The 25006-nt window shown below is 54.8% G+C and overlaps 13 protein-coding genes across 13 annotated transcripts; 6 read left to right on the top strand and 7 right to left on the bottom strand.

Moving 5' to 3' along the window:
• Nucleotides 1-194: 194 nt before the first annotated feature.
• BDY17DRAFT_90018 (uncharacterized protein) lies at nt 195-2493 on the bottom strand. Its single transcript, XM_033738814.1, has 3 exons — nt 1702-2493; nt 397-1643; nt 195-340 (listed from the first exon to the last, which is right to left on the bottom strand). Exons 1-3 carry the CDS (start codon nt 2219-2221, stop codon nt 323-325), a joined length of 1785 nt encoding a protein of 594 aa, XP_033593535.1. The 5' UTR covers nt 2222-2493; the 3' UTR covers nt 195-322.
• A 273-nt stretch (nt 2494-2766) lies between these two features.
• On the bottom strand, nt 2767-3944 carry BDY17DRAFT_246009 (uncharacterized protein; the record flags this gene model as incomplete). The annotated part of the gene is made up of 3 exons (XM_033730682.1): nt 2767-3591; nt 3649-3780; nt 3831-3944. 3 exons carry the CDS (start codon nt 3942-3944, stop codon nt 2767-2769), a joined length of 1071 nt encoding a protein of 356 aa, XP_033593534.1.
• A 127-nt stretch (nt 3945-4071) lies between these two features.
• Nucleotides 4072-5148, top strand: BDY17DRAFT_292427 (uncharacterized protein). Its single transcript, XM_033732822.1, has 3 exons — nt 4072-4216; nt 4270-4697; nt 4751-5148. The coding sequence occupies exons 1-3, from the start codon at nt 4144-4146 to the stop codon at nt 4895-4897; spliced, it is 648 nt and encodes a 215-aa protein (XP_033593533.1). The 5' UTR covers nt 4072-4143; the 3' UTR covers nt 4898-5148.
• A 23-nt stretch (nt 5149-5171) lies between these two features.
• BDY17DRAFT_321710 (uncharacterized protein) lies at nt 5172-6650 on the top strand (the record flags this gene model as incomplete). Its single annotated transcript, XM_033736677.1, has 1 exon — nt 5172-6650. The coding sequence occupies one exon, from the start codon at nt 5172-5174 to the stop codon at nt 6648-6650; it is 1479 nt and encodes a 492-aa protein (XP_033593532.1).
• BDY17DRAFT_292423 (inositol 1-phosphate synthase protein) lies at nt 6593-8649 on the bottom strand. Its single transcript, XM_033732821.1, has one exon. The coding sequence runs from the start codon at nt 8284-8286 to the stop codon at nt 6682-6684; it is 1605 nt and encodes a 534-aa protein (XP_033593531.1). The 5' UTR covers nt 8287-8649; the 3' UTR covers nt 6593-6681.
• A 493-nt stretch (nt 8650-9142) lies between these two features.
• Nucleotides 9143-11719, top strand: BDY17DRAFT_89863 (peptidase family M49-domain-containing protein). The gene is made up of 6 exons (XM_033738813.1): nt 9143-9518; nt 9571-10103; nt 10159-10724; nt 10789-11050; nt 11100-11206; nt 11259-11719. Exons 1-6 carry the CDS (start codon nt 9284-9286, stop codon nt 11668-11670), a joined length of 2115 nt encoding a protein of 704 aa, XP_033593530.1. The 5' UTR covers nt 9143-9283; the 3' UTR covers nt 11671-11719.
• A 44-nt stretch (nt 11720-11763) lies between these two features.
• Nucleotides 11764-14703, bottom strand: BDY17DRAFT_292418 (uncharacterized protein). The gene is made up of 2 exons (XM_033732820.1): nt 13785-14703; nt 11764-13733 (listed from the first exon to the last, which is right to left on the bottom strand). Exons 1-2 carry the CDS (start codon nt 14481-14483, stop codon nt 11769-11771), a joined length of 2664 nt encoding a protein of 887 aa, XP_033593529.1. The 5' UTR covers nt 14484-14703; the 3' UTR covers nt 11764-11768.
• Nucleotides 14704-14829: 126 nt separating this feature from the next.
• BDY17DRAFT_292417 (uncharacterized protein) lies at nt 14830-16276 on the bottom strand. The gene has a single exon (XM_033732819.1). It carries the CDS (start codon nt 16121-16123, stop codon nt 14900-14902), a length of 1224 nt encoding a protein of 407 aa, XP_033593528.1. The 5' UTR covers nt 16124-16276; the 3' UTR covers nt 14830-14899.
• A 13-nt stretch (nt 16277-16289) lies between these two features.
• Nucleotides 16290-17889, bottom strand: BDY17DRAFT_292415 (uncharacterized protein). The gene is made up of 3 exons (XM_033732818.1): nt 17594-17889; nt 17377-17540; nt 16290-17320 (listed from the first exon to the last, which is right to left on the bottom strand). Exons 1-3 carry the CDS (start codon nt 17808-17810, stop codon nt 16415-16417), a joined length of 1287 nt encoding a protein of 428 aa, XP_033593527.1. The 5' UTR covers nt 17811-17889; the 3' UTR covers nt 16290-16414.
• Nucleotides 17890-18097: 208 nt separating this feature from the next.
• BDY17DRAFT_321704 (uncharacterized protein) lies at nt 18098-18589 on the top strand (the record flags this gene model as incomplete). Its single annotated transcript, XM_033736676.1, has 3 exons — nt 18098-18239; nt 18302-18351; nt 18407-18589. The coding sequence occupies 3 exons, from the start codon at nt 18098-18100 to the stop codon at nt 18587-18589; spliced, it is 375 nt and encodes a 124-aa protein (XP_033593526.1).
• Nucleotides 18590-18967: 378 nt separating this feature from the next.
• Nucleotides 18968-21380, bottom strand: BDY17DRAFT_321703 (C2H2 type zinc finger domain protein; the record flags this gene model as incomplete). The annotated part of the gene is made up of 4 exons (XM_033736675.1): nt 18968-19635; nt 19686-20920; nt 20983-21128; nt 21186-21380. The coding sequence occupies 4 exons, from the start codon at nt 21378-21380 to the stop codon at nt 18968-18970; spliced, it is 2244 nt and encodes a 747-aa protein (XP_033593525.1).
• Nucleotides 21381-21574: 194 nt separating this feature from the next.
• On the top strand, nt 21575-23748 carry BDY17DRAFT_292410 (major facilitator superfamily domain-containing protein). Its single transcript, XM_033732817.1, has 5 exons — nt 21575-21993; nt 22064-22090; nt 22144-23181; nt 23240-23457; nt 23513-23748. Exons 1-5 carry the CDS (start codon nt 21823-21825, stop codon nt 23553-23555), a joined length of 1497 nt encoding a protein of 498 aa, XP_033593524.1. The 5' UTR covers nt 21575-21822; the 3' UTR covers nt 23556-23748.
• Nucleotide 23749: 1 nt separating this feature from the next.
• On the top strand, nt 23750-24999 carry BDY17DRAFT_292407 (uncharacterized protein). Its single transcript, XM_033732816.1, has 5 exons — nt 23750-24095; nt 24163-24488; nt 24541-24629; nt 24685-24727; nt 24781-24999. The coding sequence occupies exons 1-5, from the start codon at nt 23791-23793 to the stop codon at nt 24819-24821; spliced, it is 804 nt and encodes a 267-aa protein (XP_033593523.1). The 5' UTR covers nt 23750-23790; the 3' UTR covers nt 24822-24999.
• Nucleotides 25000-25006: the final 7 nt, after the last annotated feature.

The raw sequence follows: 25006 nt of genomic DNA, 5'->3' as shown, positions 1-25006 counted from the left end.
GATGACCAGTCAGCACAGGTTGCAGGTGGCGGTCGCTTGCAAGCGTTGAAGCGGGTACGCAAATCATCAGCCAATTCCTTCCCCATTCAGGCAAGCTGGAACTGCACGTCTGTTTATAAGACGAACCCTCCCGAGTCTATCATCGCCGCATTCAAAATATTCCCTTCACTGATCAAAAACCATGCCCCTCCGCGGTCGATTCACGTCATCCGGCGATCCAAACGCAAGTTCTGTACGCCCACCGTCTTCCAGCACCCCATACCGAATCGGGCGCTCGCCCAGCACGGCAGCCAGATCATTGCCATTCGAGTTGGAATTGGCATCAGCCATGATCGGGGATCTGAAAGCCTGAGGCCATGTCAGGATGGTCATTTAAAGCGGACAGAAATCGCGTACCTTTGCAATCTCGAGCGGGGAGAACGACGTCGGTCTCCCAATCCTCCACCAGCCCCGATACGTGGGCAGCACCAAAGCAATGCACACCACCTCCACGATTGCCGCGCCCAAAAAGAACCAGTAATCCGTATGAAACACAGTGACCGTGCCAGCAAGTCGTCCAGGCACAGTACTCTGCGCGGACAAGCCAGGATCCAGATTTGCCTCCAAATACTCCTGATCTTCCTGCGCCGCCGCGGCGCCAACATAAAACATCAACTTGTTAATCTCGTTCATCATAAAATCGTGCGGATCGACGTACGACGGGCATTGTAGTCGCGCGTCTGGTGCATAGAACTGCTGCTGCAAAAGAGGCCCCTCTGTGTTGTCCTCAAGAGCAATAACGACTCCATTGTCCGTTGAGGGGGTGTAGGCCACATAAGACTGCCACTTGATTGCCACGTAATCCTGTATTCCACCCAGTGTTGAGAAATGACCGCTCCAATAGTTGTCGTACGTGTGATTGACGCCCGTGTTGTTTGCCAGAGCCACGAGAGATGGCGCTGAGATGGTCGACATGACTATCTGGTCGTCCTGTATCGTGATATCGTACGCCCCGATTGCGGACTCCAGCTTACAAGTCCTATAGGCAAGCGTTCCGGTGCAATCTTCATCGAAAGTGGTGTTGCCAGTGACGAGGACAATGGACTCAGTGTCCTGTAGCAGCAAACCTGGGGCGATGAAGAATCCCAACGTCTCCAACGGCACGGAATGGTCGTTGGCGGTGGCAGCAATCTCCCAATCGAACTTTGGATCGACCTTTGCTTCGTATGCCGTGCAAGACGTCACGAATAGGGCGGGTGCTTTGATTGTGGTCTTGCAGACGCCAGGACAGCCAGAAATCACTCCTGGAAGGTCGGCCATGTTCCACCACTGGATGATGGGGTTGGTAGTGCGCGGCAGATTTCCCGTCCAGATATCGTTCAACGCTGGTCCGTCCGGAGTCGGATACGTTTCATTGAACACGTACAACGGCTGACTTGCGGTGTTGTTGAGGGGAAGCCCCAGTTCAGTCGCCGTGTTCCATATGCCGGTGAATCCGTGGGGAATCTCGGGTGCCATCGATACATCCAGTATTACCACTCCACTGTCTTGAATCGTGCTCACAGTGGACGCACGCTGCAGAAGCGGACCATCCGTGACGACTAGTGTGGAGAAGATGCATGCGAGTCCGAGTAAGGTTGTAGACCGCCCGGCGGTTATTGAACCTGCGCATTGGGATGTTAGTCTGAGCTTCGACACGGACTGAGGGTGGGAGAGCCTTGCCTCGAAAAGATGTTCCCGAGCGCCAGTCCTGATGTAGTTTCGACAGTGTGCTTCCCCTCAGCGCGGAGCTCCACCAAGCAATGATGACTCCTTGAAATGCGGCGTATCTGATCGAGAGGTTACCCACGGCGGTGAGGATGGCCAGGTACGTGGAGGGTGGTGCGGGCCATGACTCGACTGGCTGGCCATTGGATCCCGCCAACACGCCGAGGGATGCGACGAGTGAAGCCATTGCCAGTAAGATGCCGAAAAGGCCAGACAACGGGCCCAAAAAGATCAATGATGCACGCCAGGGCCTGCGCTCTTGCTGGCGAAATGGCAGCATATTGATCATGCGGCGGATGGCCGATGGCTTGCAGTCGTCCACACTCGTCAGCGGTGGAGGAGGAAAAGTGATGGAGTCTGCCGCCATGGCAGGGACCTTTTCGCTTCCTCCAACCATCGGACGAGGTGCCTGCTCATCATTGTCTGGCCTGATTGTATTGCCGATTCCGTCGACGCTTTCACGACCGCCCGCCATTTGAGAAGACTGAGCGAGTGGTGTCTGAGATGGAACTTTGCTGACCGGCTGGCTGAACAGAGCGACTTCAACAAATCAATGCAGGGTTCAGCCCTAAATGTCATGTTATGTATGGTCTCGCGCCATGGCGCTGACTGCATGGCGTTGATTCTTGCATAAGACATGAGTAATGATGGTCTCTCGGCAAAGGGCGTCACTTCACCTCAAATGGATAATACCGCTCCGTTCCGGCTGCGCTATGGAATAGCAAGCAGGCGAAATGAAAGCACAAGAAGTGTTGAAAGACGTCGCAAAGCAGTGTAAGCAAGGCTGGGCTGGCGGACCCTGTCGACGCTTTCGCATTCGAGCTGTTACGATTGGTCGATGCGATTACGCCGGCATGAGATAAGCAACAGCCTACACCGGATGGGCAACGGCCTGCTTCCGCATTGGTGATTGATGACTGCGACTTTATTCAGCATTTCGCGATGTTAGAGAGACGAGGCGAAATGGCGTTATTCAGCCGGGTCTAGAATGTCATCAGACGCAAGCTCCAGCACTCTGCCTCAACTCGGCAGCTGCACCGGGTTCTTCTCCCCGTACTGCGATACCTTCTTGTCCAAGTCGGGTCCGATGAAGAGCCAGGCCCAATTGATGACCCCGGCAATCAGTGTGTCAACGAGCCAATGACTCCGAGGGCTGCTTCCCATCATGCTGGCTTTCATTGCCCGGCCCAGCAGCGTCGTAGTCACCAGAAACTCGCCATGCTCCAGCCCCTTCACGGCCGCAGCAGCCACCTCATCTTCCGTCTGCTTCGTGTCGCCTTCCTCCAAAATCTTCGTGACTGGATGCTTCACTTTGTTCTCTTCCTCATATCCCGGCGAGGTGATTGAGCCGGGAAGCACGCAGTGAATCTTGACATCTGCTGGCGGTCCTGACGTGGGATTCGTGCGGCGATGCCCGTTGTACAGGTGGAGCTCGGAGCGGAGGTTGTCCGCCAGCGAACGCATGGCGGCCTTTGCAGGTGCATAAGTACCGTACCCGGCAAGACCGACCAATGCACCGAGGCTGGAGGTCATGATGAAGTGGCGGGGTTTGTCATCCGGCCGCGTGGATTTGGAGGCAGTCGGTTTCAGCCAGGCCCGCAGTGTAGCGTGGGCAAGATACGCAGCGGTCCAGTAATTAGTATCCATCTGTGACCGCAGGGTATCGATGTCGGTGTCGATGAAGAGATGCGGATAAGAGCTTCCGGCGTTGGCCCATACGATGTCCGGAGGGTGGCCATTGTTCCATTTGGTCGCTTCGTTGATGATACGGATGTTCTCGTCGGACTTGGTCAAATCTGCGCTGATTGTGTGGAAGCGCTGTTTCTGAGGATCCTTGGCCGAGGACTAGGACAGATCAGAGGGTGCTCTCTGTGAATGGACGTGAATGGGAATGCTGCGAACCGAGATGTAATGCAAAGCCTCCGCGAGCTTGGCCTCATTCCTCGCCACGATAATCACATTCGCACCTTTCCGAGCCAGCAGCTTGCCAAGTGCACGTCCCATGCCTTGTGAGCCGCCGGTGATGAGGACGGTCTGGTGGAGGGTTAGTTCCCCTACCAGCACACGATTCGCGCTTCACCTACCCGGCCATCCACCTCCAGATGGTTCTTGCGTGAAAAGAAGCCCATTCTGTCCAGCATCAACACAACCAGGAAGAGACAGAGACTGAGCGTCGCCCAGTACACGCCCAATGCCATGTGAAGGACGTGTCGAGAGTTGGAGTGAACACATCCGTCGCGGCAGCCTTCAATTTCAGCCGCGGCGTGCCAGTTTTATATTTGGCCAAGGTGTGGGGCGGCGGGAGCTTGCATTTCAAGGCCAAAACGATGACAAGACAATAATCCTCCACCATTTCATCTCTTCCCGCAATGTAACACGCCCAATCTGGAGATCGAGATGGTGTACTACTTCCAAAGTAACATCGTCGACCCGCCGGCCTTCATCTACGTTGGCAAAGACAAGGTGGAGAGTGAGAAGCTCGTACATCCTCTCCAAATCCCCCTCCAACTGACGTGTCTAGAGATGAGGATCTCATAGCCCACGGCTGGCCGGAAGACGTCTGGTTCCACGTCGACAACCTCTCTTCCGCCCACGTCTACCTCCGTCTCCCCGATCCCGCCAACGCCCCCTGGACCGCCATCCCCAAGGACCTCCTCACCGACTGCGCGCAACTCACAAAGGCCAACAGCATCGAGGGAAACAAAAAGGACAACGTCACCGTCATCTACACGCCATGGAGCAATCTGAAAAAGACGGGCGACATGGCGACGGGCCAGGTGGGTTTCAAGGACAACAAGCTGGTGAAGAAGGTGCACGTGGAGCAGCGGGAGAATGGCATTGTCAACCGCCTGAATAAGACAAGGGTGGAGAAGTTCCCCGACCTGCGCGCGGAAAAGGCGGACAAAGAGCGAGAGGAGCGGAAGAAGGAGAGGATGGCTGCGCAGATTCAGGTATGTTGGTCCATGGAAGTGCGGAGAGCGTGTACTGATCTATCCCCGAGTAGAAGAAGGAAGACGCCAAAGTGGCGCAGGAACGGATGGAGATCAAGTGGCAGAAGGCGCACATGTACGATGACCTGCACAATGATGACAATATGCAGGAGTCGAGCAATCAGGATCGGGATGCCAACTGGGAGGATGATTTTATGTAGGTAGGCATCGATGCAAGACGAGACAGCCAACAAGGCTCATTCCAAGCGCGCTTGATTGCAACTGCACGCCGGCACAAAGACCAACACTGCTGTAGCTCATACATACCATCACCACGCATGAGACTCGTCGCCCAAACTCCGCGGCCCACATTTGGTACCGCACAGACCCTTCAACACCTGCTTGCCTTCACTCGGATCTCACCGGATTTGTTACGTCTTCTATACATATACTTCGCAACATATCTTCCCTGTATATATATTGTTAACCTCTCGCATGGACCATCATAATGCTGCAGTCGCGGTAATCTCTTCGCAAGTCCGGCAATTCTCCCAGGCCCAAACGCCCTTCAGACTCTACCATGGCTCGACGAACAGCACTCAACATCGGACGATTGACCGGAAAAAGATCGTGGATACATCACGCCTCAACCATATCCTGCATGTCGACAAAGCAAAGAAAACTTGTCTCGTCGAGCCCAATGTCGCCATGGACGAGTTAGTTGCGGGCGTGCTGGAGCACGGCCTGTTACCACCTGTCGTCCCGGAGTTTCCAGGAATCACCGTAGGAGGGGCATTTGCAGGCACTGCGGGGGAGAGCAGTTGTTACAAGTACGGCTTCTTCGACCACACCGTCAATTGGATCGAGTTTGTCTTGCCAACCGGCGAAGTCGTCGTTGCGTCTCCCACGCACAAACCCGATCTCTTCTCCGCAGCGGCAGGGAGTTTGGGAACTCTGGGTGTTGCCACCATGTTCGAGATCCAGCTAATCACTGCGAAACCGTACGTGGAACTGACCTATCGTCCTGCCGAGAGTGTAGCCGAAGCTCTTGACTTGATGGATCAGGCAACCAAAGATCCTTCCAACGACTTCGTCGACGGTATCCTGCTCAGCATGGACCGTGGTGTGATTGTCACGGGAATTCTAGCCGACCGCATCCCCAATGACCTTCGTCTCCAGCGCTTCAGTCGAGCGCAAGACCCTTGGTTCTATATCCATGCCGATCGGCTAATGCGAAAGACCGGAAAGCCGACGAAAGAAATGGTGCCCATCCAAGACTATCTCTTCCGATACGATCGCGGAGCATTCTGGACCGGAAAATATGCCTTTCAGTACTTCATCACCCCCTTTAATCGAATCACTCGCTGGGCTCTAGACTACTTCATGCACACGCGTGTCATGTATCATGCCTTGCACGCCTCCGGCCACGCCTCCAAGTACATCATTCAGGACTTGCTGCTACCGCGGAAGACAGCAGAGCAGTTTGTAGACTACGTCAATGCCGATCTAGGACTCTGGCCGTTGTGGATATGTCCAATGAGGCAAGGCGATGCGATCTCCATGCGCCCCGACATTGATCGGCGTGATGAACAAGGTTCTTTCGTCAACATTGGTGTCTGGGGTCCAGGCCCGTCAAAGCCCAGCGAGTTCTTCCAGACGAATCGCCGGTTGGAGGACGAGGTACGTAAACTGGGAGGTATCAAATGGCTGTATGCACAAACCTACTACACCGAGAACGAGTTTTGGAGGATCTATGATCGCAAGTGGTACGACGATATCCGCGCGAAATATCATGCCACGTATCTGCCGTCGGTATACGACAAGGTGCGAGTCGATCCATCGCGTTTCCGGGAGAGCCAGCACGAAGATTGGGCGGGATGGTTGCGAAATCGATTGTGGAATATTTGGCCGGTAAGTGGACTGGTAGGTGTATGCAAGGTATTAATCGAGCGGGAGTATCTACTGCAAAAATAGACCATCTATCAACAAAGCCAAAAGTTCTCGCTCAGAACAGTTTGTGTTCCAAAGTCATGTCGTTCTCGGGGTCAAGACCGACGCACGCACGGAGAATGTTGACCAAGGCAGCACGTTGCTTCGCAAGGGCATTCACCACAGGCGTACCGGTCGGCACCAAAGGAGCCTTGAGCATGAAGCTGAGCACGCTCAACACACTGTGGAACTGCTTCCACTCCTCCTCACCATGCTTGCGCCACTGGATGCGAGTCATCAACTCGGCGATGATGGCCAAGTCGATGATGAGGGGGGATGCCAGCAGGGAGTCCTCGCAAACGTTGAAGATGGAAATGGTTTGGTGCCCACCCATGAAAATCTCTCCGTAGTACTCATCCAGAGCGCGCTTGTTGTCACCGACAGCCGGCATGTACTTGATCACCACGGTATGATCGGGGTGCTCGCCCTCCTTGTACAGGATGTGGTTGGCAGCAACCATGTCGTCCACAACGTTGGTCTTACTGATCTCCTTGGAGCGGAACTGCTTGTGGCTGGAGAGGTTCTTTCCGTCGTTGTTGCCGAGATGGTTGTAGCTCGCAATGGAGGTCAACTTGATGCCGGCATTGACCAGGAAGTCGACAAGAGCAGACTTCATCTTCGTCTGGCCCGACTTGAAGTCGTCACCTCCGATGAATGCACCGCGTTGTTCGGCGAGCTGGATGCAGCCCGGCACAAATGTGTTCTGCGGCGAACCGTTGATGAACGGGACGTTCTCGAGGATGGAGGCCACAGCGAAGATGGTAGAAGGTGAGACCTCGCTGTGTCCTGCAGCAATGGAAGCCATGAGGTTCTCGGCAGTGTCGTTGACTCCGGCAATAAGGTCGCTGAAACGCTCGGTGTTGGCGGTCCACAGAACAATGACCTTGTCGAGCCCCTGGGCGGCTTTGAAATCGCGAATGTCCTTGCGAATGTGCTCGACATGCTCCATGCAAGCCTGCTGGCCGGGAATGAGGTTGTTTGCGCGATCGCCCTGGTTGGCTGCAATGAAATCGGGGTAGTAGATGCTGGGAAGCGGCTTCATGGCAGAGGTCTGCTTCCTGACCATCATCTTCAGCGTGGGCTCCAAAACTTGAGCGCGGTCCATGGCGGATGCAATATCCATGTCGTTAATATCCCAGCCGCCAATTGCGAGGTCATTGGGATGGACCATGGGGACGAGGCTGTGGAGCGGGACATTGACGTCTCCTCCAGTCTTCGCATTGGTACCAAGCTTGACGGTGGAGGACATGACGACGGAACCATAGTAGTTGGCCTCACGGGGACCCTCTCGAGTTTCCCAGGTCATCTTGTTCCGATTGGCCAAGATCCCGGCGGTCACGGTGCTGCCATTGTTGCCACCCCATCCCACCAACATCAAGCCGACTTTGCCCACGGTGCGGTCGGTCTTGAAGTCGTATACGGTTTCCTTGGGCGTGGCGACCATGTTCCCCCCCAGAAGCTCCACATCCGTGGTACGATACGTGTACTTGCTGGTGACCGTGTCGTCCGTGTAGTGAACATTGGGGGACAGGACCTTGAAGTCGGCAGGCGCGGAAGTGGCAGTTCCATTCATCTGGATTCCAGAGGCGTTGCCTTCGGAATCGTTTGCGTGAGGTGCCATGGCTGGTAAGATTGATCGTCTGGTTGTGAAGTTAAGTCTATTTGACGTAGGGAGAGTCGTGAACCCAGCCGGTGGAGGAGCAGCGGCGTCCGGCGTACGGGTGATGCAGCCTGAGCCGCGGGATTAGTACGTTGGTCCGCCCAAGTGGAGATGCGGGGGTGGCAGCAACTCTGGGGCAAACACTCACGAGTTCAGCAGATTGGAGAAAATGGCGACGGTTGAAGGCGGCAGAGTGACCTCGTTGCCGCGAGAAAGGTGAGTGATGTGTTGGGAATGGGAAGCAGATGGTGAGATGAGGAAATGAAGGAAAGGCGCCACTTATCTTCTATTTATCCTGCAAATTTGCGCAGTCTTGTCCCGGTGTCCTCCGCTCCGTGAGCTAGTTGAGATGAAGCAGCGCGGCGATATGTTGTTCAGTTGAGCATACCATATTTAGAGTTTCGGAGAATCTTTCGTCCGTTGCCGAGGCGGGAAGTGAATGAGGTTGGCACGCGACCAGCGAAAGGTATGGATGAGATGGTAAGAGTGGGCGTGAATTGGTGCATGGCATCATTCTACTGGATGGAGTTGAGTTGAACCATGCTTGAGGCACGGAACTGTGCCACGCCGGAACGGCCAGACGTCTCGGTGTGTGGATCAAGGCCTCCGGCGGTGTAGCACTCCACAACCATTTCGTAGAGTTGTACAGCCGAGAACATCCAGACCTTCTGCCCATGAGTTGATCAGCGTCGACCAGGCGACGGTGTTCATATCCACTTCCAGCATGCCCAAGACGAACAAGTAGACTTGCAGTCGATTCGTAAACGAAGACGAAGGACAGCCGGCTGTTCAACGGGCGGGCTTGCACGACACTCCAAGCTCTCCTCCGCTGGAGCTTTTAACCCTAACAACCCACTTTGCGCACTGCCAGTCTTCGTACAACACGCCGTTCGCAGCATCTCCAGCAGCTCGGCCTACATCGGTCCTCTCTCATCACAGCCAATAATCCCCAGTCATAATGCATGACAAAGTCGACACCGCCAGTCGGAAGCAATACCTTGCTGACGACCCTCCCACTGTTGCCCAGCTCGCCATCAAACCTCATTTCGAGGCGCTGAACAGCAAGGAGAAAAAGTACGCCCACTACATCAGTCGCGCCTCATTTGCCGGAACGAGGATCAATCTCCGTCAAGTCAGTCCGGAGAGCGAGCCGATTTACGACTTCATCCTCGCCCTGCACAAGGCTTGCAATGGTAGGCGCCTTGCTCGTCGATTGACATGTAGCCCACTAATACTCCTCCGCAGGAAATTGGAAGCATCTTGCGTCTCAATCTGGCGTGTCGGAGGAGGACATGCGCCATTTCTTGAGCTATGCCGCACAATTTCTCGGCAACACTGGCAACTTCAAATCCTTCGGCGACTCCAAATTCATCCCTCGCATCCCAGCGGAGGAGTTTGAGAAGCTGGCCAAAGCCTCTCCAGAAGCAGAGAAGCTATATTCCGAGTTCAAAGATGAGCTTTACGAATCCACTTCCTCGCGAATGCACCTGGGCTTCCCCGACAAGGGCCACGTTACCACCTACTATCCCGACTCTCCCAACATCACGCAGGCCGAGATTGAGAGCATTGCTGATTTCCTCAAGAGGAAGAAGTTGATGCCCGAGAACACACGTCTTCGACAGACGGCCTCTGGCGACTTTGAGCTCCTGATTGCATCTGCCATTACGGATCCAACCACTCGAGATATCGATGGCGACGAGTTCACCCTGGAAGGCTCTCTCAAAGACAAGAAATTGCGAATCAAATATGGAGACCATCACGCGGAAATGGCAAAGATCGTGCGTTGGCTTTCTAAACTCCCATCTCGATCACCGCTGACACTCACAATATTAGGCCCAAAATCTCACAGAGGCCAAAAAGTACGCCCTGAACGACGAAGAGTCTGCCATGCAGGCCGACTACATCAAGGCTTTTCACGACGGCTCGATGAACTCCCACAAGGACTCCCAGCGCCATTGGATCAGAGACAAGGGTCCAATGGTCGAGACCAACATCGGCTTCATCGAAACCTATCGAGACCCCTCGGGAGAGCGTGGTGAGTGGGAGGGCTTTGCTGCGATGGTCAACAAGGAGCGCACCAAGGCATTTGAACAACTCGTCACATCCGCACCCAAGCAGATCCCAAAGCTGCCGTGGCCAAAGGAATTCGAAAAGGACAAGTTCTTTGCCCCAGACTTTACGTCTCTCGAGGTGCTCACGTTTGCGGGAAGTGGCATTCCTGCTGGCATCAACATTCCCAACTATGACGATGTCCGCCAAACCGAAGGCTTCAAAAATGTCTCACTTGGCAATGTCCTCAGCGCCACCGTTGCCAAAGAACCGACGCCCTTCCTCAAAGACGAGGACCAAGAGGTGTACGACAAGTACAAAGATGAAGCTTTTGAAGTTCAAGTTGGCCTGTACGTTCTCATCCCGTCATCTCCTCAACATTGACCTTCGCCTCCTCTGACATCCTCACTCTAGGCACGAACTTCTCGGCCACGGCTGCGGGAAGCTTCTCCAAGAGACTGAGCCGGGCAAATACAATTTCGACATCGACAATCCCCCCATCAGCCCAGTGACGGGCAAGAAAGTGTCGACGTACTACAAGCCGGGTGAGACTTGGGGAGGCGTGTTCGGCGGCATGGCCGGTGCGTGTGAAGAATGTCGAGCAGAGTGTGTCGCAATGTCGCTCTGTCCGGATTACGGCATCCTCAAGATCTTCGGGATCGGCGACGGGACAGAGGTACGCTATCATCCAACTTCCGTGCTGATCACTCCTAACAGCACTTCAGGATATCAACGGCGTGGCCGGGGATGTGCTCTTTGTGTGCTATTTGCAAATGGCAAGAGCCGGCGTCTCCGCCCTTCAATTCTGGGATCCCAACTCGCGGAAGTGGGGGTGAGTTGTCTGTCATCGCCGTCCGTGAGAGTGATACTGACCAAGCTCATTGACAACCACACATGCAAGCCCGCTTTGCAATCCTTCAGGTCTTCCTCTCCGCCGGTGTGAAATTTTGCAAACTCAACTACAGCAAGGACGATGCCTCTGACCTGACCATCTACCTTGACCGCAACAAGATCGAATCACACGGACGGCCCGCGGTCAACAGTTTCCTTCAAAAGCTGCACATCTATAAATCCACGGCAGACGTCAAGGCGCTGACGGCCTTGTTCGACAAGATGACGAACGTGGATGATTGGTATGCCAACACACTGCGACCAGAGGTCATCCGGCAGGCCAAGCCACGGAAGGTTTTCGTCCAGGCGAACACGTTTTTGGAGGGAGAGGAGATTGTGTTGAAGGAGTACGAGCCGAGTCCGGAGGGCATGATCCAGAGCTTTGTGGAGAGAGACTACATCTGAAAGGCCGTGCTTCAGCCTAGGAATGACGACGCTGTTGGACGAAAGTGACATATATTACAGTATTCCGTGGGAAGTAAATCACAAATTTCGACAAATCATCAACTCGTCCCAGGCCGCACCTCTGTACCTCCCAGTAACACTCGTCTGGCATCGTCCAGCCGCCGCCTCAACATGCGGCTTTCAAGACTGGTCTCTTCCCCTTCCTGCAACTGACGACAGACCGTCTTCAGGCTCTCCACCATGGAGAAGACCAAAGCCTTGTCTCTCAGGCCCAAACGTCGGCCATCGGGCGTGAGTAGAGCATTCACTGCCAACGTGGCGGGGTCCTTCGAAACAGCCCCCGGGGACAATGGCGGACCGAGCATTGGACTGCTCATGGCCGCACTACTTGACAAGCTCGATTTATGCATCGGGGTCTTGATTTGAGGGCGCGCGAGACTGTCCTGGCTGCCATTCGACCCAAGACCAGAGTCTGCTCGATCCGACGAGCTGTCGCTACGTGCAATCTCGATCTGTCGGGGCTTGATCGGCACCGCCGTGCCCGGGCGAGAAGTGTTGGGGTCAGAAGGCGGCATGGGCCATTCCATTGCAGTCGACACTCGAGCACTGGACATTTCGTCAGTGTCCGAACTCTCCTGCCCTTCGTTGGCGGTGGCGAACGAGCTGGCACTGTCTTCCGAGATTGTCCGACGGTGTAAGTTTCTCTCAATCTGTCTGAGCTGCTCCGGCGTCTCAGGCATTTCGAGCTCGCTGCCAGAGTTGGAAAAGGCGTAGCTGTCACGGTAGCTGTCCAAAATATCAGCGGTTGCTGTTGGCCCTCGTTCAGTCTCGCCGGAATCGACAGAGTCTTCGCTGTATTTCGATGCCGGCCTGAGATCGCTGGCGTAGTAGCTCATTGCGCTGTGAAGGAAGAAATTCTCGTAGTCAAATGCATCCTCGCGGTCTTCGTGTGCAACGACGAGCGGCGGCTGTGCGTTTGTGGCATCTTCGTAGACACTGCCTCCGACCGCCGATTTCTCATCATCCCCATAATCCGAAGTACCATCATGCGCTGTACCAATTTCTTCTTCCTCGCCATGTATGCCTTGAGCGTCTTGCACCTGCTGAGATTGATGATGCGAATAGCGATGCTTAGAAGACTGCACCACGGCCGTACCACTTGGAGTACGTCTGTGGGTCAACGGTGAAAGCGCGTTTCCCCCGCCTCGAACGGTAGAGCCCGTACTCTTATCGCTGTCATGACTCGGTTTTCGAAGGTGCTTGGCCTGTTCAGCGAACGCATTACGACTTCCAGTGTTGATGCGACTCGCTGGCGGTAAAGCCTCCCGACTTCGTTGGTTCGCAGAAAAGAGTCCGGCTCGGGTGTCCATGCTTGGACTGTTATAAGTAGAAGATGAGGCGCAGAAGAGTTCAGGAGCGTCCGCACTGGCGTTGTTCAATGGCGATACCTCCCGCATATTCTGCGTACTCTTCCTCTTGAGGCTGTCCTCCCTCGCACGTTCCTTCAGGGCGGATATTCTGCCACGAAGACTGCTCATCTGTTCGTGTAGATTTTCCGGCGTCAAGGAAGATCTGTTATTGCGAAGCTCTGCGCGACTGCTCGCACTACTCCGTGGAGTTTCGACGGGAGATATCGGAGCCTCGTCTTCGATCAACGGCGCCAGACCGGGATCGGGGGATGTTCTGCTGTCGAGAAATCGTGACCTCCCAAGCGACTCATGGCTTCTGCTGCCTTTTAAGGCTCTCTGGGGTGTGACAGATGCGGAGCTCTGGACAGCGTGAAAAGCTGGAGAGGTCCGCTCTGGAATGTCCGCCTCGCTAAATCCGCGGGAGTGGCCCTGATAATCTCGACCGAGGACCGGGTTGCTCGCTTGGGCGTGCAGCCGACGATATCTCTTTCTGGTCGTTGGATCGTATTGGTAGCCGCCTTCGACATAGCGTGTGATGCCCCCGAAGTTGTTGATTGGCGGGACATAAGAGGCGACGGATGTGGCTCGCTTCAGGTTGGCCGCAGTCAGAGGGGCAACGAGATCCCTTGCGCCGCGTAGATTTCCCTCCATGAGCTATAACACGTCAGCAGCTGTAAGTGGTATACGGATTGCAAGCTCCCTCACATTTAATCGCTTCTTCGCATTGGCAAGGATTTGCTCGGCTCGTTTGCTCAGAATTGCCGATGCTTGTTCGTCCTTTTCCTTTTGCAGACGCTCCTCCTCGTCCTCATCCGAGACCGGCGCAACAGTGCTTTCGGGGTACTCATGAAGGCCAACTGCGGTACTCCCCTCGAGGTCGTCATCGGCACGGGAAGCACGCGCGCTGGTCTTGTACTTTGCTAAGAATTGTGGCAGGCCCGACATGTCTTCGCTCTCCGCCTCACTCTCGTCGGTGCTCCACTTGGATCCTGGGTATTGTTCGGGGCCAATGTCCCCCATGTCCGTCACGAAAGCGTTGGGTGAAAATGTCGCCTCTTGGCCTGCTCGTGATCCATAACCATTGCTGGCAGTGCGACTGCGCAACAACATCATCTTGCGACTCATCAACCCTCGCTTCTCCCTCTTCCCTGCTGTAGCAATAGCGGCATCTTCTCGATTCGAGGCATGGTTCGTCTGATCTCGTAGATCACTTGGGACAGGAGCCTTTGGCTGATGCCGCAGGTAACCCGGACTCGGCGGTCTGTCTCTGCGCACAGGTCGCGGCGAGGATGGAAGGAGGGGGAAGCTGGGGGGTTGGTCGGGGAGGAGCATGTCTGGATTGGTGAGGGTGGGCGAGGGGATAGACCTGACCGGTCTCCGGTTGCTGTCCATTAGGGGCGCCATGGGGATCACCCCACGTTGTGCGCCTTGTCGCCAATGACGCCGAGCGACCCTCAGCCGGGAGATTCGACGGGATGCCTGGACCGAAGCAGGTCATGCCATGTTGAAGGGGTGGCAAGGTAGCAGAGGGAGGCCGGCGGCCAAGAGGTCGCGATGCAGTACGGGTGTGAAGCGCTCCGGCCGCCTACGACCGTTGTGCTGCGCTGCCTCCGCCTCCTTCCCCATGCAGCTTTTAACTTTACGAGACGTGACGAAAGCGACCGGGATGCAGGAACGAATGGAAGGCGCGCTAGCCCAAACCTTCTTAAACCTCCGACCATCGGGTTATTTTTGGCGGCAATTCTCCGTGCGCGCGCATACATCTGTTGATACATCACTCTTTCAAATGTCTATCTGTATTCTTTCTCCGCAAACTTGCATCATGCTTCCAACAAGCGTCCCACTTTAAAAGGCGGCAACACTTCCAGTTCCAAAGGAGGGGGAATGTCGTCCTGATTCCAATACTTCGTTCCATGTCGCAGCCAATGGGCATACGTCCCAGGCACATCATCGGAGCCGGTATGTTTCCGCCACAACGACCCCAGTGTGTGCCCGATGACTCTCAAAATCAACCCATGCGCCAGCTTGAACCCGAAGCTCTGACTGAGACACGCCTCGACGATCTCTCGGGCTTTGGCTTGATCGTCATTTTCCGTCTCGCCAGCCTTGGGCAACGGCAATGACATCAGCTCGAACGCCCGGTTCCCGTCCCAGTTGGTGAAGTGGTTGATGTACTGAGACCCCACCATGAACTGGATGTGGTAGATGTGCTTCACCACATACTCCGGTCCATTCCAGCCATCCTCTTCGTCAACCAAGCCCATCACCATTGTGATGACTTGTCCTTGAGTGATGTAATCGCTGAGAAGCTTGGCCACCTCCTCTGGACCATAGAACTTGCCATTCTCCTCGAAACTCATATTGTCGTTTGCTCCCAGCAGAGGGACACCTTTCAAGAGCGGGCTGCTGTGCATTCCGTCCGTATCCGCTTTGCCTCCGTCCGCCGCCCACAACGCAAGCAGCAGCTTGTGGCAGCGTGTGAAAAATGCATTGTCTCGACGCGAGGCGAGAAAGTAGTTGGCCAAGCCGCGTGTCTCCGGTCCACCCATGGCATACGACAGGACCTCGTATGTTGAGGCCGGATTTCCCACGGTCTCGTTCCACAGCCGGTCGAGGTCGCCAATTTGGATCATACCCACGTCTGCGTATACTCCGCCGTATTTGAGGAGGAGTGGAAACCGGACAAGGTCAGAAGTGTGTTGTGGAGCGTAGTCGCCGCCGATCGTGCCGTCAATGAAAGATTGCGGGAAAGTGCGTGGGTCTGCCACATCGAGGAATTTGGCAATGTTGAGGGGAGACGAAGTCGCACGATCCATCACTCGGACCACCCACCCTCGTCGAGAGAATCGCCGGTGCCACGCGCGGATATTTCTCTGCGTGTATGGATGCATATTTGCGAAGCCGGAGTGCCAGAAGAACCAGACGTTTTTCTCATCTCGCACCGGTGGAGGGTTCATCAGATCACGATCTATCTCATCATCAGATCGGAGGTCCAGTAGATGTTCAGGAACGGCGTGGACGCCAATTGGCATTGGGTAGTCCATCTTGCTGTCCAAGGCAGAGCTTGTAAGAGTCGTAGAGGCCTCCAGTTTGCGGGTGTCTTGGGGACCGTGATTTGTGACGATTTCAGTGGAGGTACATTAAAAGAGCACAGGACTTTATAAGTTGCAGAACATGGAATTCGCCTGGCCCAAGATGAATGCAACATCACTCATAATGCGTCGACGGAACTTCCTAGTTTGGTGGGCGTGGATTTGTGGGAGCCAATCAGAGGCGCATCTTGACTTGGCAGACTCGTGATTCATTTCCTGTCAACATTGTACACTCTTCCAACGCTACGGAACCCTCTCGGCTTCACCTCTAAGCGCATTTCCATAATCTCCTCCATTCGGCGTCCTCACAATCGTGTGCGTGTGGAATTTGGCCGGCTGGGTGTTGGTCAAGAAGACTCCGGAATGATGATCGAATTCGCAGATGATCACCGGGCTCTGGATGCGGAAGTAGTATGCATCGTGGTTGCCATATTCCCCAATCCAGCTGAAATATGTCGCCGCAAAATGTTGACGGACCTTCTCCAGCCGGACTTGCCTCGCCTTGGAGGGTAAATAGAGGACGAACTGCTCCACTGCTTTGAGAAGGAGCTGCTTCTGCTCCTCGTTGAAAGAACTGGCGACGTTGACACCCTCGTACGGCACGACTCGGTTGTCTCTGAAAGCACCACAGACATGTCGCTGATCGTCTTGATTCCAACGGTCGACCCGGAGATCTCCACTCTGTAACATGCCGGGATCCCGAAGCAACTTGAATGTCTGCGCTTTTTGCTGGAGGTCGGGAGACAAGCTTTGCATCAATTGAAGGCCGAGTTCACCCTCGTAATGCAGGATCTGAGTGTTTGCGAACGGCCCGTCGTCGATGATGTTGGGCTCAGCGCCGGTAAAGGTGGGAGAGATGGAGATGTGCGTGCCTTTGAGAAAGACGTTGAGACACAGGTGGTGACCGTAGAGCGACCAGCCCCAGGCCTCGGTGGTTGACGGGGTGCCGAAAAGAAGGAAGTTGTAGGAGTATTTGTTCATGATGCTCGTCAGCTCGCAGAGTTCGCCCAGAAAATGATTGACCCGCATTGCACCCAGGGCCTTTTGATACCCTTCGGTAGAAAAGGTGGCTTCGACAACGGCGAGGATGGAAAGGGCCAATTCCTCCGGGATTTCCTCAAGCCGTAGTCCAAAGGGACGAAGTAGAAACTGCGATACTACCGTGTTAGATTTGCAGTGTTGAGGCTTGCCTGTCATTCACTCACCTCCGGATTCGACCATGCTCTCCATTCTCGAGCATTGACCGAATATTGGAGCTTCGATCTCTCCTCAGCAGTGGCCTTACTCAACACATTATTCACCGCCTGCACGATCTGGTCCATCTCCACTCCGCCATCTTCTAATTCAAACAATCCACGCTCAATCTTTCCTGCGCAAGTCGTCAGCAAGTATCGAGATGCAGTTGCAGTGGCGCAGGACTACCTTGGCTTGTCACGCCCACCAAAGGCTCTTCCAGCAGGCCTTTCCAGGTCTCTGTGAGGTTGTAAATCCATGGAGGAAACTTGGTCTTTTGAAATGCCTCGACATATTCGTATGGAGTCTGAGTCTTGCCAACCTGGAAGCGCGGAGTGTTCAGGTCGGGAAGATATTGTCGATACTCCTCGGCGACACCACCGTTCACACCGTTTGCTGTAGGCATGTTGTACGATTTTCTGACGACAGATGGGCAAATGCTAGGCGATGCGGATGCCAGGTGTGGAATGGCATATAAATCACTGATGAGAGATGTATGTGTTCCACGGCCGACGACAACTGCCGGCGGCGGTCTCCACCTCACTCGTCCCCACGCCCACCACCGAGGCTCGCGCCTCCCACTTTCAAGCCTTTCAACACGCGGGACACTGTCTTAGCATGGCCTACATGCCATTTATAAATTTCTCACCGACTCTACTTGCACCACATTGATGCAAACACGAAAAGTCCAACATGGCAGCTGCAACATCACCCAAAGGCCCATACAAACTCGTCACCGTCAACACAGCTCCGGAGAGGGCAAAACGACTCGTGGGGAAGATGATTGAAGGGCTCAGCGATCGATATCAAGTCATTCACGAAGCCAATTGCTCTCGTAAGCCTCGTTGTATGAGATACGAGCATTTTCGTAGTGCTTAACTAACGATCCGCCAACAGAGATCGACGAGGTCCACGAAACAGTGTCCAGAATCCAGCCCAATGTACTGGTGAGAGACCAGTCTTTTCCAGGACTTCCCACAGTGAAGCTGACTTACGACTCAGTTCTGTGCATCCATGTGGACGCCGGAAGAAGCAGAACAGATTCAGTCCCTGGCGAGAGATGCCAACCCGAGCATTGTTACGTATGCCTTGCCGCAAGGCCTGCAAGTGCAAAGAGGGCCAGATGCGGTGGTAGAGCATTTGATTGAGAATGTGCCGAGACTGCTCGACTCTGCGAAGGCCTAGATTCTGGCTTGCATCAGACGTTCAGCGAGTGAGCAGCAAGCCGATTGGACAGGCGGGTACGGTTCGTCGGCAGCGCAATGCCCGCGTGGTCAGACCATCACCGTGGAGAGACACGTACTCCAATGTCAACGGCACCATGCAGGTCAACATGGGACAGTCTCGAAGCTGTGGGGCAGCGACCCATCGTTCACATCTAGACCATATCGTCGGCTTTTGTTGCTTCATAGATATAGGACACAACAGACGGCTTACTCTGCCCGCCTCGCCTTCCCTCGATGTGTAGACAGTAACCTTCGGCGTAAGGGATAGCGAGTGGCGGTTATGCAACGTCCCCACAAAGATGTCCATCGGGCTGGCCGACGGTCCTGATTGCGCGCCTCATGCATGGCAGACTGCAATCCACTGCGATATGACCTTTTCCATATCCGTAGCCACGCCCCATTGCGTCTCCAGCGTGCGAAAAAGCTTCTGCACCGAGTTCAGCTCGTAAAAGACGTTCTTTGCCGTCGCCGAAGACAGACCCGAGGGGAACCGATTGTTTTGGATAAAGTCCGCAGTCTCGTGGTGAACACTCTGCAAATCTTCGGCAGCAAGGACCACATCCTTCCATTCCACAGCGCTCGGAGTCCGTACACTAGTCTGCCCCGCAAAGGAAAAAATGCCATAAATCGTCGCGGCGGCGAACAAAGAGCTTGGCATATGCACGGCGTGAGCACGCCCTCTTGGGAGTTGCTCGACGATTTGCTGTATTGCTACCGCGTGTAGCAACGCCTTGCGACCGTCCGGGCTGCTCACCAGCTTCGGAAGGTCGTACTCGTTGTCACGAAAATTGGGATTCGGCCAGAGAGCTTGTTGGGTATTCCAGCGCTTGCAGATGTAATTGCAGAGCTGTGGCGTCTTCGTCACGGCCTCCAGACAGACGGCATGCCATCTCATCAACACTTCCAGCCTCTCCACCTCCGCCATGTCACCACATGTTGAAATCTTCTCGTAGATCCACGACAGAGCGTGTCCAATCTGTGATCGGTTCGGAGGATTGATGATGGCTGGACAACAATTAGAACATATCTCGGCTCTTTATCACCAATCAACTCACCGCCATCAAGGTCATCGCTATCAGCAATCATGGACTGTAGCCCCTCCAGCAACACGCGGAGGGAAAAATTTGAGCATCCTTGAGAAATCTCCCACAGGTTCTCGGGTCGTATGAACAGCCCCCGGTAGATATCCCGGAAAGAATTCTGATCCTGCCGCGCCGTATGCATCCGTTCAAGCCACGCATCAACGGTGGTGTCTTGGAAGGCACGCTCGCAGTTGGAAAGCTTCAACGTGTTCGACGTGTGCCGAACTGACGTAGAATTGCCTTGCATGTGAGCAATGATACCGTCCAACACAAAGTGCGACAGCAAAGCTCTCTGCTGAATCTCCCTCGCCGCCCATGTTCTCCATTGATGCATTTTATCTGCGCGAGGAGCCGACATTGCAGGCAAATCAGCCAAGCTGTAAGGCTCGCAGTTGAATATACCGCACTGTCTTGCCCAAAAGAAAGCGGAAGCGTGCAAAGCCAAGCTCGCACGTCGAATGTCCGAGTTCTTTGAAAGCGCACCATAGACGACGCTCAAAAGGGATGCTAGTACAAGCTGAACCCCGGAACACGCGTCGTAGGGTCCCCGGTGGGTGATGAGTGTCTGCCAGGATGTTGCAACGGCAGTATGGGCCAGACGCCACAGTGATTCCCCCTTTGCGATGCTGTCCGCAGGCCCGAGGTACAGAGAGCCAAGTGCAATAGCATTAAGCAACAAAGCATGTGAGCAATCCCGATAGACAAACGTTGGTCGATGCATGATGGGAAAGATTGGAATAAAGCGATCGAAGAACATGTGCAAGCTTTCGTCGAGGAAGACGGACGTGATCGACTTGGAGTCCACTGCAGCGGTCAGACTCGAAGAGTAGTCTGCTACCATCTGGCTCACGCCATCGACCGCTCCTTGATTGTCCCCGGCCCGGATCTGGTTGTCGCCGGACGGTACTTGGCTCTCGTTCGGACGGGCGTCTCGGCGGGGAGTTGACGTGCCACTACCGTCAGCAGGAAGCGGGTGGAGACGAGGTGGTCTTGCGATTTGTGTCTGAGGGGCTGGTGGCAATGACAGCGTCCCCGAAGGCAGCGGCAACGTTCCTGGAGGCACCTGCCAGGAGTTGCTGAAGTCCGTGGAGAAGATACTTTGGAAGAGATCTTCAGAGTCCGGCCACATGAGGCTGAAGTCCATGTCAGAGAGTGCATTGGCATCCTGAAACCCCATCGTGCCGCCATATTGAAAGGCATCGCCCGTCCTTTATCGCGAGACCGCGTGATCAGCGAGTTTGCAGCAATCTTCAATGCATCCCTGGCTTACCCGCTAATCTGACTTCCTCCAGCATTTGGAGACGTAAAGATATCGTTGGTCAGACTCGTGGAGAGCTGAACGTTTGCCCCACTCGCGGCATCGTTGAAGGGAGTTGATATGTCGCTCGGTGCGCGGATTGCAGTTGGAGAATAGCTCTGTGATCACCCCATCAGCAGATGATTATGCAAATCGTTGCGCCGTCGCCGACATACCGCCTTGCTGGAAGAAGCCTTGTTTGGCTTCTGGTCGTGGACTTTCTGATGCCGAAGCAAAGAATCCTGTCGGCTGAAGCCTCGCTTGCAGTGCGCACACGTAAAGGGCCGATGGCCCGTGTGTCCACGCTCATGCCTCCGCAAATGCTCGCCCTTGTTGAAGGATTTGCTACAGTACTGGCAGGTCAATGCCATTCCTGCGGCAAGGGCGTTGCGGCGTGTGGGACGTACGGGACAGCGTGAGGAGAGGGCGGCGGGGGGCGAGGAGTTGCGTGGGGATCGCGCACAGACCCCGCCCCACGCGCCGGATCGTCCGCCGCACGTGCCGCACGTGTGCAGGACAGCTGGGCGGGGATGTGGGGAACGAGGACGTCCACGCAACCATTCAACGGTAAGATTGACTGCTCTGGACCCTAGGGCAGGATGAGACGGCACTGACGGCTGGTCGAGATGTGGGATCTTCCCCAGACCACGCTCCTCTGGAGTGGGGAGCGAGGGCTACGTAAAGATGATTCGGGGCCCCAGGATTTGGTCTTGTTGATCATTTCCTTGTCTCTCTTACCATACCCTTTTCCTCTTTCGCATCGTTCATTCTTCACTCTCAGCGGTGCCTAGCACTGCATCCTCGAGCATCGACATGGCGTCCCATGACCTAGAGAAATCGACGACACCAGACGACTACGTCAAGCAGGTCCACACGCTGCCCGAGTCGGTCGCCGTCGCAGATCTCTCGCCAGAACATCGCGATTATCTCCTTCAGCGACATGGCACGCTCGATCTCGACCCGATGCCGGACATGAGCGACGCCGTATGTAATCCTCCACGCGTGTTCCTGCGCATGCGATACTCTTCGCGACACAAGGCTGACTATCGCCAAGGACCCGTACAACTGGTCAACGTCCAAGGTCAGTTCTCATCTCGTTCCGCGCTTGTCCCTCACAAAGCTAACTCACCCCAGAAATGCATCAATCTCGCCCTGGTAGCCTTTCACGCCATGATGTCCACCTTCACCGCGTCATCCATCCAATCTGCCTTTGTCAACATTTCCCTAGACCTTGGTATCAGCTTGCAAAAAACTAGCTACCTCGTGTCTCTCTTCATCGCCGTCCTGGGTGGGGCACCTCTGTTCTGGAGGCCGTTGGCGAATCGATACGGCCGCCGGCCCATCTTCATCATCTCATTGATCTGCAGCCTGGTCGGCAACATCGGCTGCGCCAACAGCTACAGCTACGCAACCATGGGCTTGTGCCGAGCGATTGTGGCATTCTTCATCAGTCCGGCAGCCGCCATTGGCTCCGCCGTGGTCGCCGAGTCTTTCTTCAAAAAGGACCGTGCAAGAGCATTGGGCGTCTGGACATTGCTGGTGACCATTGGTGTGCCAATCGCCCCGTTCATCTTTGGATTCGTCGCTCTCCGAGTCAACTACCGCTGGATCTATTATATCCTCGCCATCACCAACGGCGTCCAGTTGATCTTTTATTTCTTCTTCGGCCACGAAACTCGCTACCTGCACAGTGGAGTGCATAACGTTGCATCCGGTTTCCGACAAAAGTACCTGTCTTTCCGCCGACTAGACCCGAAGCCACTCACCTGGTTGGAATTCGTTTCGCCACTCAGCTTTGCTGCCCGGCCTTGTGTCATGATCCCCGCTGCAGCCTATGCGATGGTGTTTGGCTTTGGCAGCGTGTTGATCACCATTGAGATCCCTCAGCTATATCCGGTCTTGTTCCACTTCAACACGCAAGAGATTGGGCTACAATACATTTCGTTGATTATCGGGTCCATCATCGGTGAACAAATTGGCGGCATTTCATCCGATCGCTGGATGACATGGCGTACGAAGAAGATTGGCCGCCGACCAGAACCCGAGTTCCGTCTGTGGCTGAGCTATTCCGGATTCTTGTTGACAATCTGCGGACTCGTGGTGTTCCTCGTGCAGACGGGAAACATCAAGACCTACAACGTGACGCCGATGATCGGTGCCGCCATTGGAGCAGTGAGTACCAGCCGTGGCAGCTTTGAGTATTGACATTCGACTGACCCTGGAAACACAGGCCGGAAATCAGATTGTGACCACTGTACTCATCACGTACGCCGTGGACTGCTACCGCGAAGAGGCTTCAAGCGTGGGAGTATTCATCACGTTTGTGAGGCAAATTTGGGGGTTCATCGGTCCTTTCTGGTTTCCACAGGCAATCGCTGCCCTGGGCTTTGGAGGCATGGCCGGGCTGTTGACTGGGCTGATTGTTGCCGTGTCCACTCTGCCAACCATGTAAGTCACGGTGTCTGCGAGTTGTGTGCGAGGGGTGAACACTAACGGGAATTAGGTTGCTGCAACTTCGTGGCCATAAGATGCGTGGAGAGAGGTGATGTTGAAGGTTTGCCGGGGGTCAATCTTTGTAAAGACGTGAAGGAGTTCACCTGATAGCCGACAATTGAGACGTTGTAACCCAGCCCATGATTTGCCCGCATATCGTGGGACCTTGCAGTAGCAGCAAGCCAGTTGTTGCGGGCCCCACCGGAGGACTCGCCGACTGGGTTTTTCGTCCATTGAAATATTACGATGTCCCTTCCCATATTTTGAGAGTCGTCGAAGATTTCAACGATGCCTCTGTCAAAGCCCGCCAATGCCCACAGCCCAGTGCTGTCTCACTTCTCCCTCAAAGGCAAAGTCGCCGCAGTCACGGGAGGCGCGAGAGGAATTGGTGTCGAGGTTGTTCGGGCGTTTGCCGAAGCCGGCGCAACTGTCGGCCTCATCTACACCAGCAGCAAAGATGCGCACGATACTGCGGCGAAGATTTCGGAGGAGACGGGGTCGGTGGTGAAGGCGTATCGATCAGATGTGAGGGACAAAGCCACAATCACCGACACAATCAACGAGATCGCCAAGGAGTTTGGGAGGCTCGATATGTAGGTCTATCCGAGATGCCATTGACTTATGCATTGGTTTGTTTCAAACTAATGGCCATGGGAAAAGTTGCGTTGCCAATGCCGGCATTGCAGAGCACTTCGACAGCTTGGAGTACACGGAAGACGCATGGCGGAAAATGATGGCAATCAACTTCGACGGAGCCATGTTCACGGCACAGGCGGCGGGCAATATCTTCAAACGGCAAGGATCCGGCGATGCCAGCATGATCTTCACCGCTTCAGTGTCCGCGAGCCTGATCAACATTCCACAGAAGCAGGCCCCTTACAACGCATCGAAAGCTGCGGTTGTGCACCTGGCCAAAGGGCTCGCCGTGGAGTGGACGGAGTTTGCAAGAGTGAATTGCATTTCCCCGGGATACATCGCGACCGACAGTAGGGCAGAGCTCAGGGCTTGCTTGCAGTTACGAGGCTGACTGCTCAACAGTGATCAACGAGCTCCCGAAGGAGTGGGCCAACAAGTGGCATGAGCTGGTCCCTGGGGGACGATTCGCAGATGCTGCAGAATTGAAAGGCGTTCGTGCCCGGTCTCTCGCCTTCTAGATGCATGCCAGACTAATGAACGGAGCAGGCCTACGTCTTCCTCGCCAGTAACGCTTCGTCCTACATGACAGGTGCGTTGACAATGGCAGGCTCCTTATATGGCCTTCTACTGACGTGTGCCCAGGAGCCGATTTGATCATTGATGGGGGATATTCCTTGGTATGAGGTAGAAAAGCTGCTCTTGTTAGATCAACAACGCCATAGCACTAAGTGTGCATGCCCGTTCCAACAAGCTTCCCTTCTGAGTAGAGTTATGCCGTACTCGTTCGGCCGCTTCAATTCCTCGACTCTTATTCCCGGCCAACGAAGTAAGCAATCGATGTCTTGGTGAAAAACATTGATGGTCTATT

The sequence above is a fragment of the Neohortaea acidophila genome, assembly GCF_010093505.1.
Source record: "Neohortaea acidophila strain CBS 113389 unplaced genomic scaffold BDY17scaffold_2, whole genome shotgun sequence".
NCBI lineage: Eukaryota > Fungi > Ascomycota > Dothideomycetes > Mycosphaerellales > Teratosphaeriaceae > Neohortaea > Neohortaea acidophila.
The sequence above is the reverse complement of the archived record's forward strand: the minus strand, read 5'-3'. Positions and strand labels throughout refer to the sequence as shown.

Bases quoted from the DNA above. Each gene is read 5' to 3' on its own strand.
- BDY17DRAFT_90018 (XM_033738814.1), bottom strand. From the start codon at position 2,221: ATGGCGGGCGGTCGTGAAAGCGTCGACGGAATCGGCAATACAATCAGG. The intron at 1,644-1,701 runs GCAAGGCTCTCC...CCCAATGCGCAG, and splicing joins CTCGGGAACATCTTTTCGAG to GTTCAATAACCGCCGGGCGG.
- BDY17DRAFT_292427 (XM_033732822.1), top strand. From the start codon at position 4,144: ATGGTGTACTACTTCCAAAGTAACATCGTCGACCCGCCGGCCTTCATC. The intron at 4,217-4,269 runs GTGAGAAGCTCG...ACGTGTCTAGAG, and splicing joins TGGCAAAGACAAGGTGGAGA to ATGAGGATCTCATAGCCCAC. The intron at 4,698-4,750 runs GTATGTTGGTCC...ATCCCCGAGTAG, and splicing joins GGATGGCTGCGCAGATTCAG to AAGAAGGAAGACGCCAAAGT.
- BDY17DRAFT_292423 (XM_033732821.1), bottom strand. From the start codon at position 8,286: ATGGCACCTCACGCAAACGATTCCGAAGGCAACGCCTCTGGAATCCAG.
- BDY17DRAFT_89863 (XM_033738813.1), top strand. From the start codon at position 9,284: ATGCATGACAAAGTCGACACCGCCAGTCGGAAGCAATACCTTGCTGAC. The intron at 11,051-11,099 runs GTACGCTATCAT...ACAGCACTTCAG, and splicing joins GGATCGGCGACGGGACAGAG to GATATCAACGGCGTGGCCGG. The intron at 11,207-11,258 runs GTGAGTTGTCTG...CCAAGCTCATTG, and splicing joins CCCAACTCGCGGAAGTGGGG to ACAACCACACATGCAAGCCC.
- BDY17DRAFT_292418 (XM_033732820.1), bottom strand. From the start codon at position 14,483: ATGGCGCCCCTAATGGACAGCAACCGGAGACCGGTCAGGTCTATCCCC. The intron at 13,734-13,784 runs GTGAGGGAGCTT...GACGTGTTATAG, and splicing joins ATGCGAAGAAGCGATTAAAT to CTCATGGAGGGAAATCTACG.
- BDY17DRAFT_292417 (XM_033732819.1), bottom strand. From the start codon at position 16,123: ATGGACTACCCAATGCCAATTGGCGTCCACGCCGTTCCTGAACATCTA.
- BDY17DRAFT_292415 (XM_033732818.1), bottom strand. From the start codon at position 17,810: ATGCCTACAGCAAACGGTGTGAACGGTGGTGTCGCCGAGGAGTATCGA. The intron at 17,541-17,593 runs GTAGTCCTGCGC...CGACTTGCGCAG, and splicing joins GGTGGGCGTGACAAGCCAAG to GAAAGATTGAGCGTGGATTG. The intron at 17,321-17,376 runs GTGAGTGAATGA...GTAGTATCGCAG, and splicing joins GAGCATGGTCGAATCCGGAG to TTTCTACTTCGTCCCTTTGG.
- BDY17DRAFT_292410 (XM_033732817.1), top strand. From the start codon at position 21,823: ATGGCGTCCCATGACCTAGAGAAATCGACGACACCAGACGACTACGTC. The intron at 22,091-22,143 runs GTCAGTTCTCAT...AACTCACCCCAG, and splicing joins ACAACTGGTCAACGTCCAAG to AAATGCATCAATCTCGCCCT. The intron at 23,458-23,512 runs GTAAGTCACGGT...AACGGGAATTAG, and splicing joins GTGTCCACTCTGCCAACCAT to GTTGCTGCAACTTCGTGGCC.
- BDY17DRAFT_292407 (XM_033732816.1), top strand. From the start codon at position 23,791: ATGCCTCTGTCAAAGCCCGCCAATGCCCACAGCCCAGTGCTGTCTCAC. The intron at 24,096-24,162 runs GTAGGTCTATCC...CCATGGGAAAAG, and splicing joins GAGTTTGGGAGGCTCGATAT to TTGCGTTGCCAATGCCGGCA. The intron at 24,630-24,684 runs GTTCGTGCCCGG...TGAACGGAGCAG, and splicing joins ATGCTGCAGAATTGAAAGGC to GCCTACGTCTTCCTCGCCAG.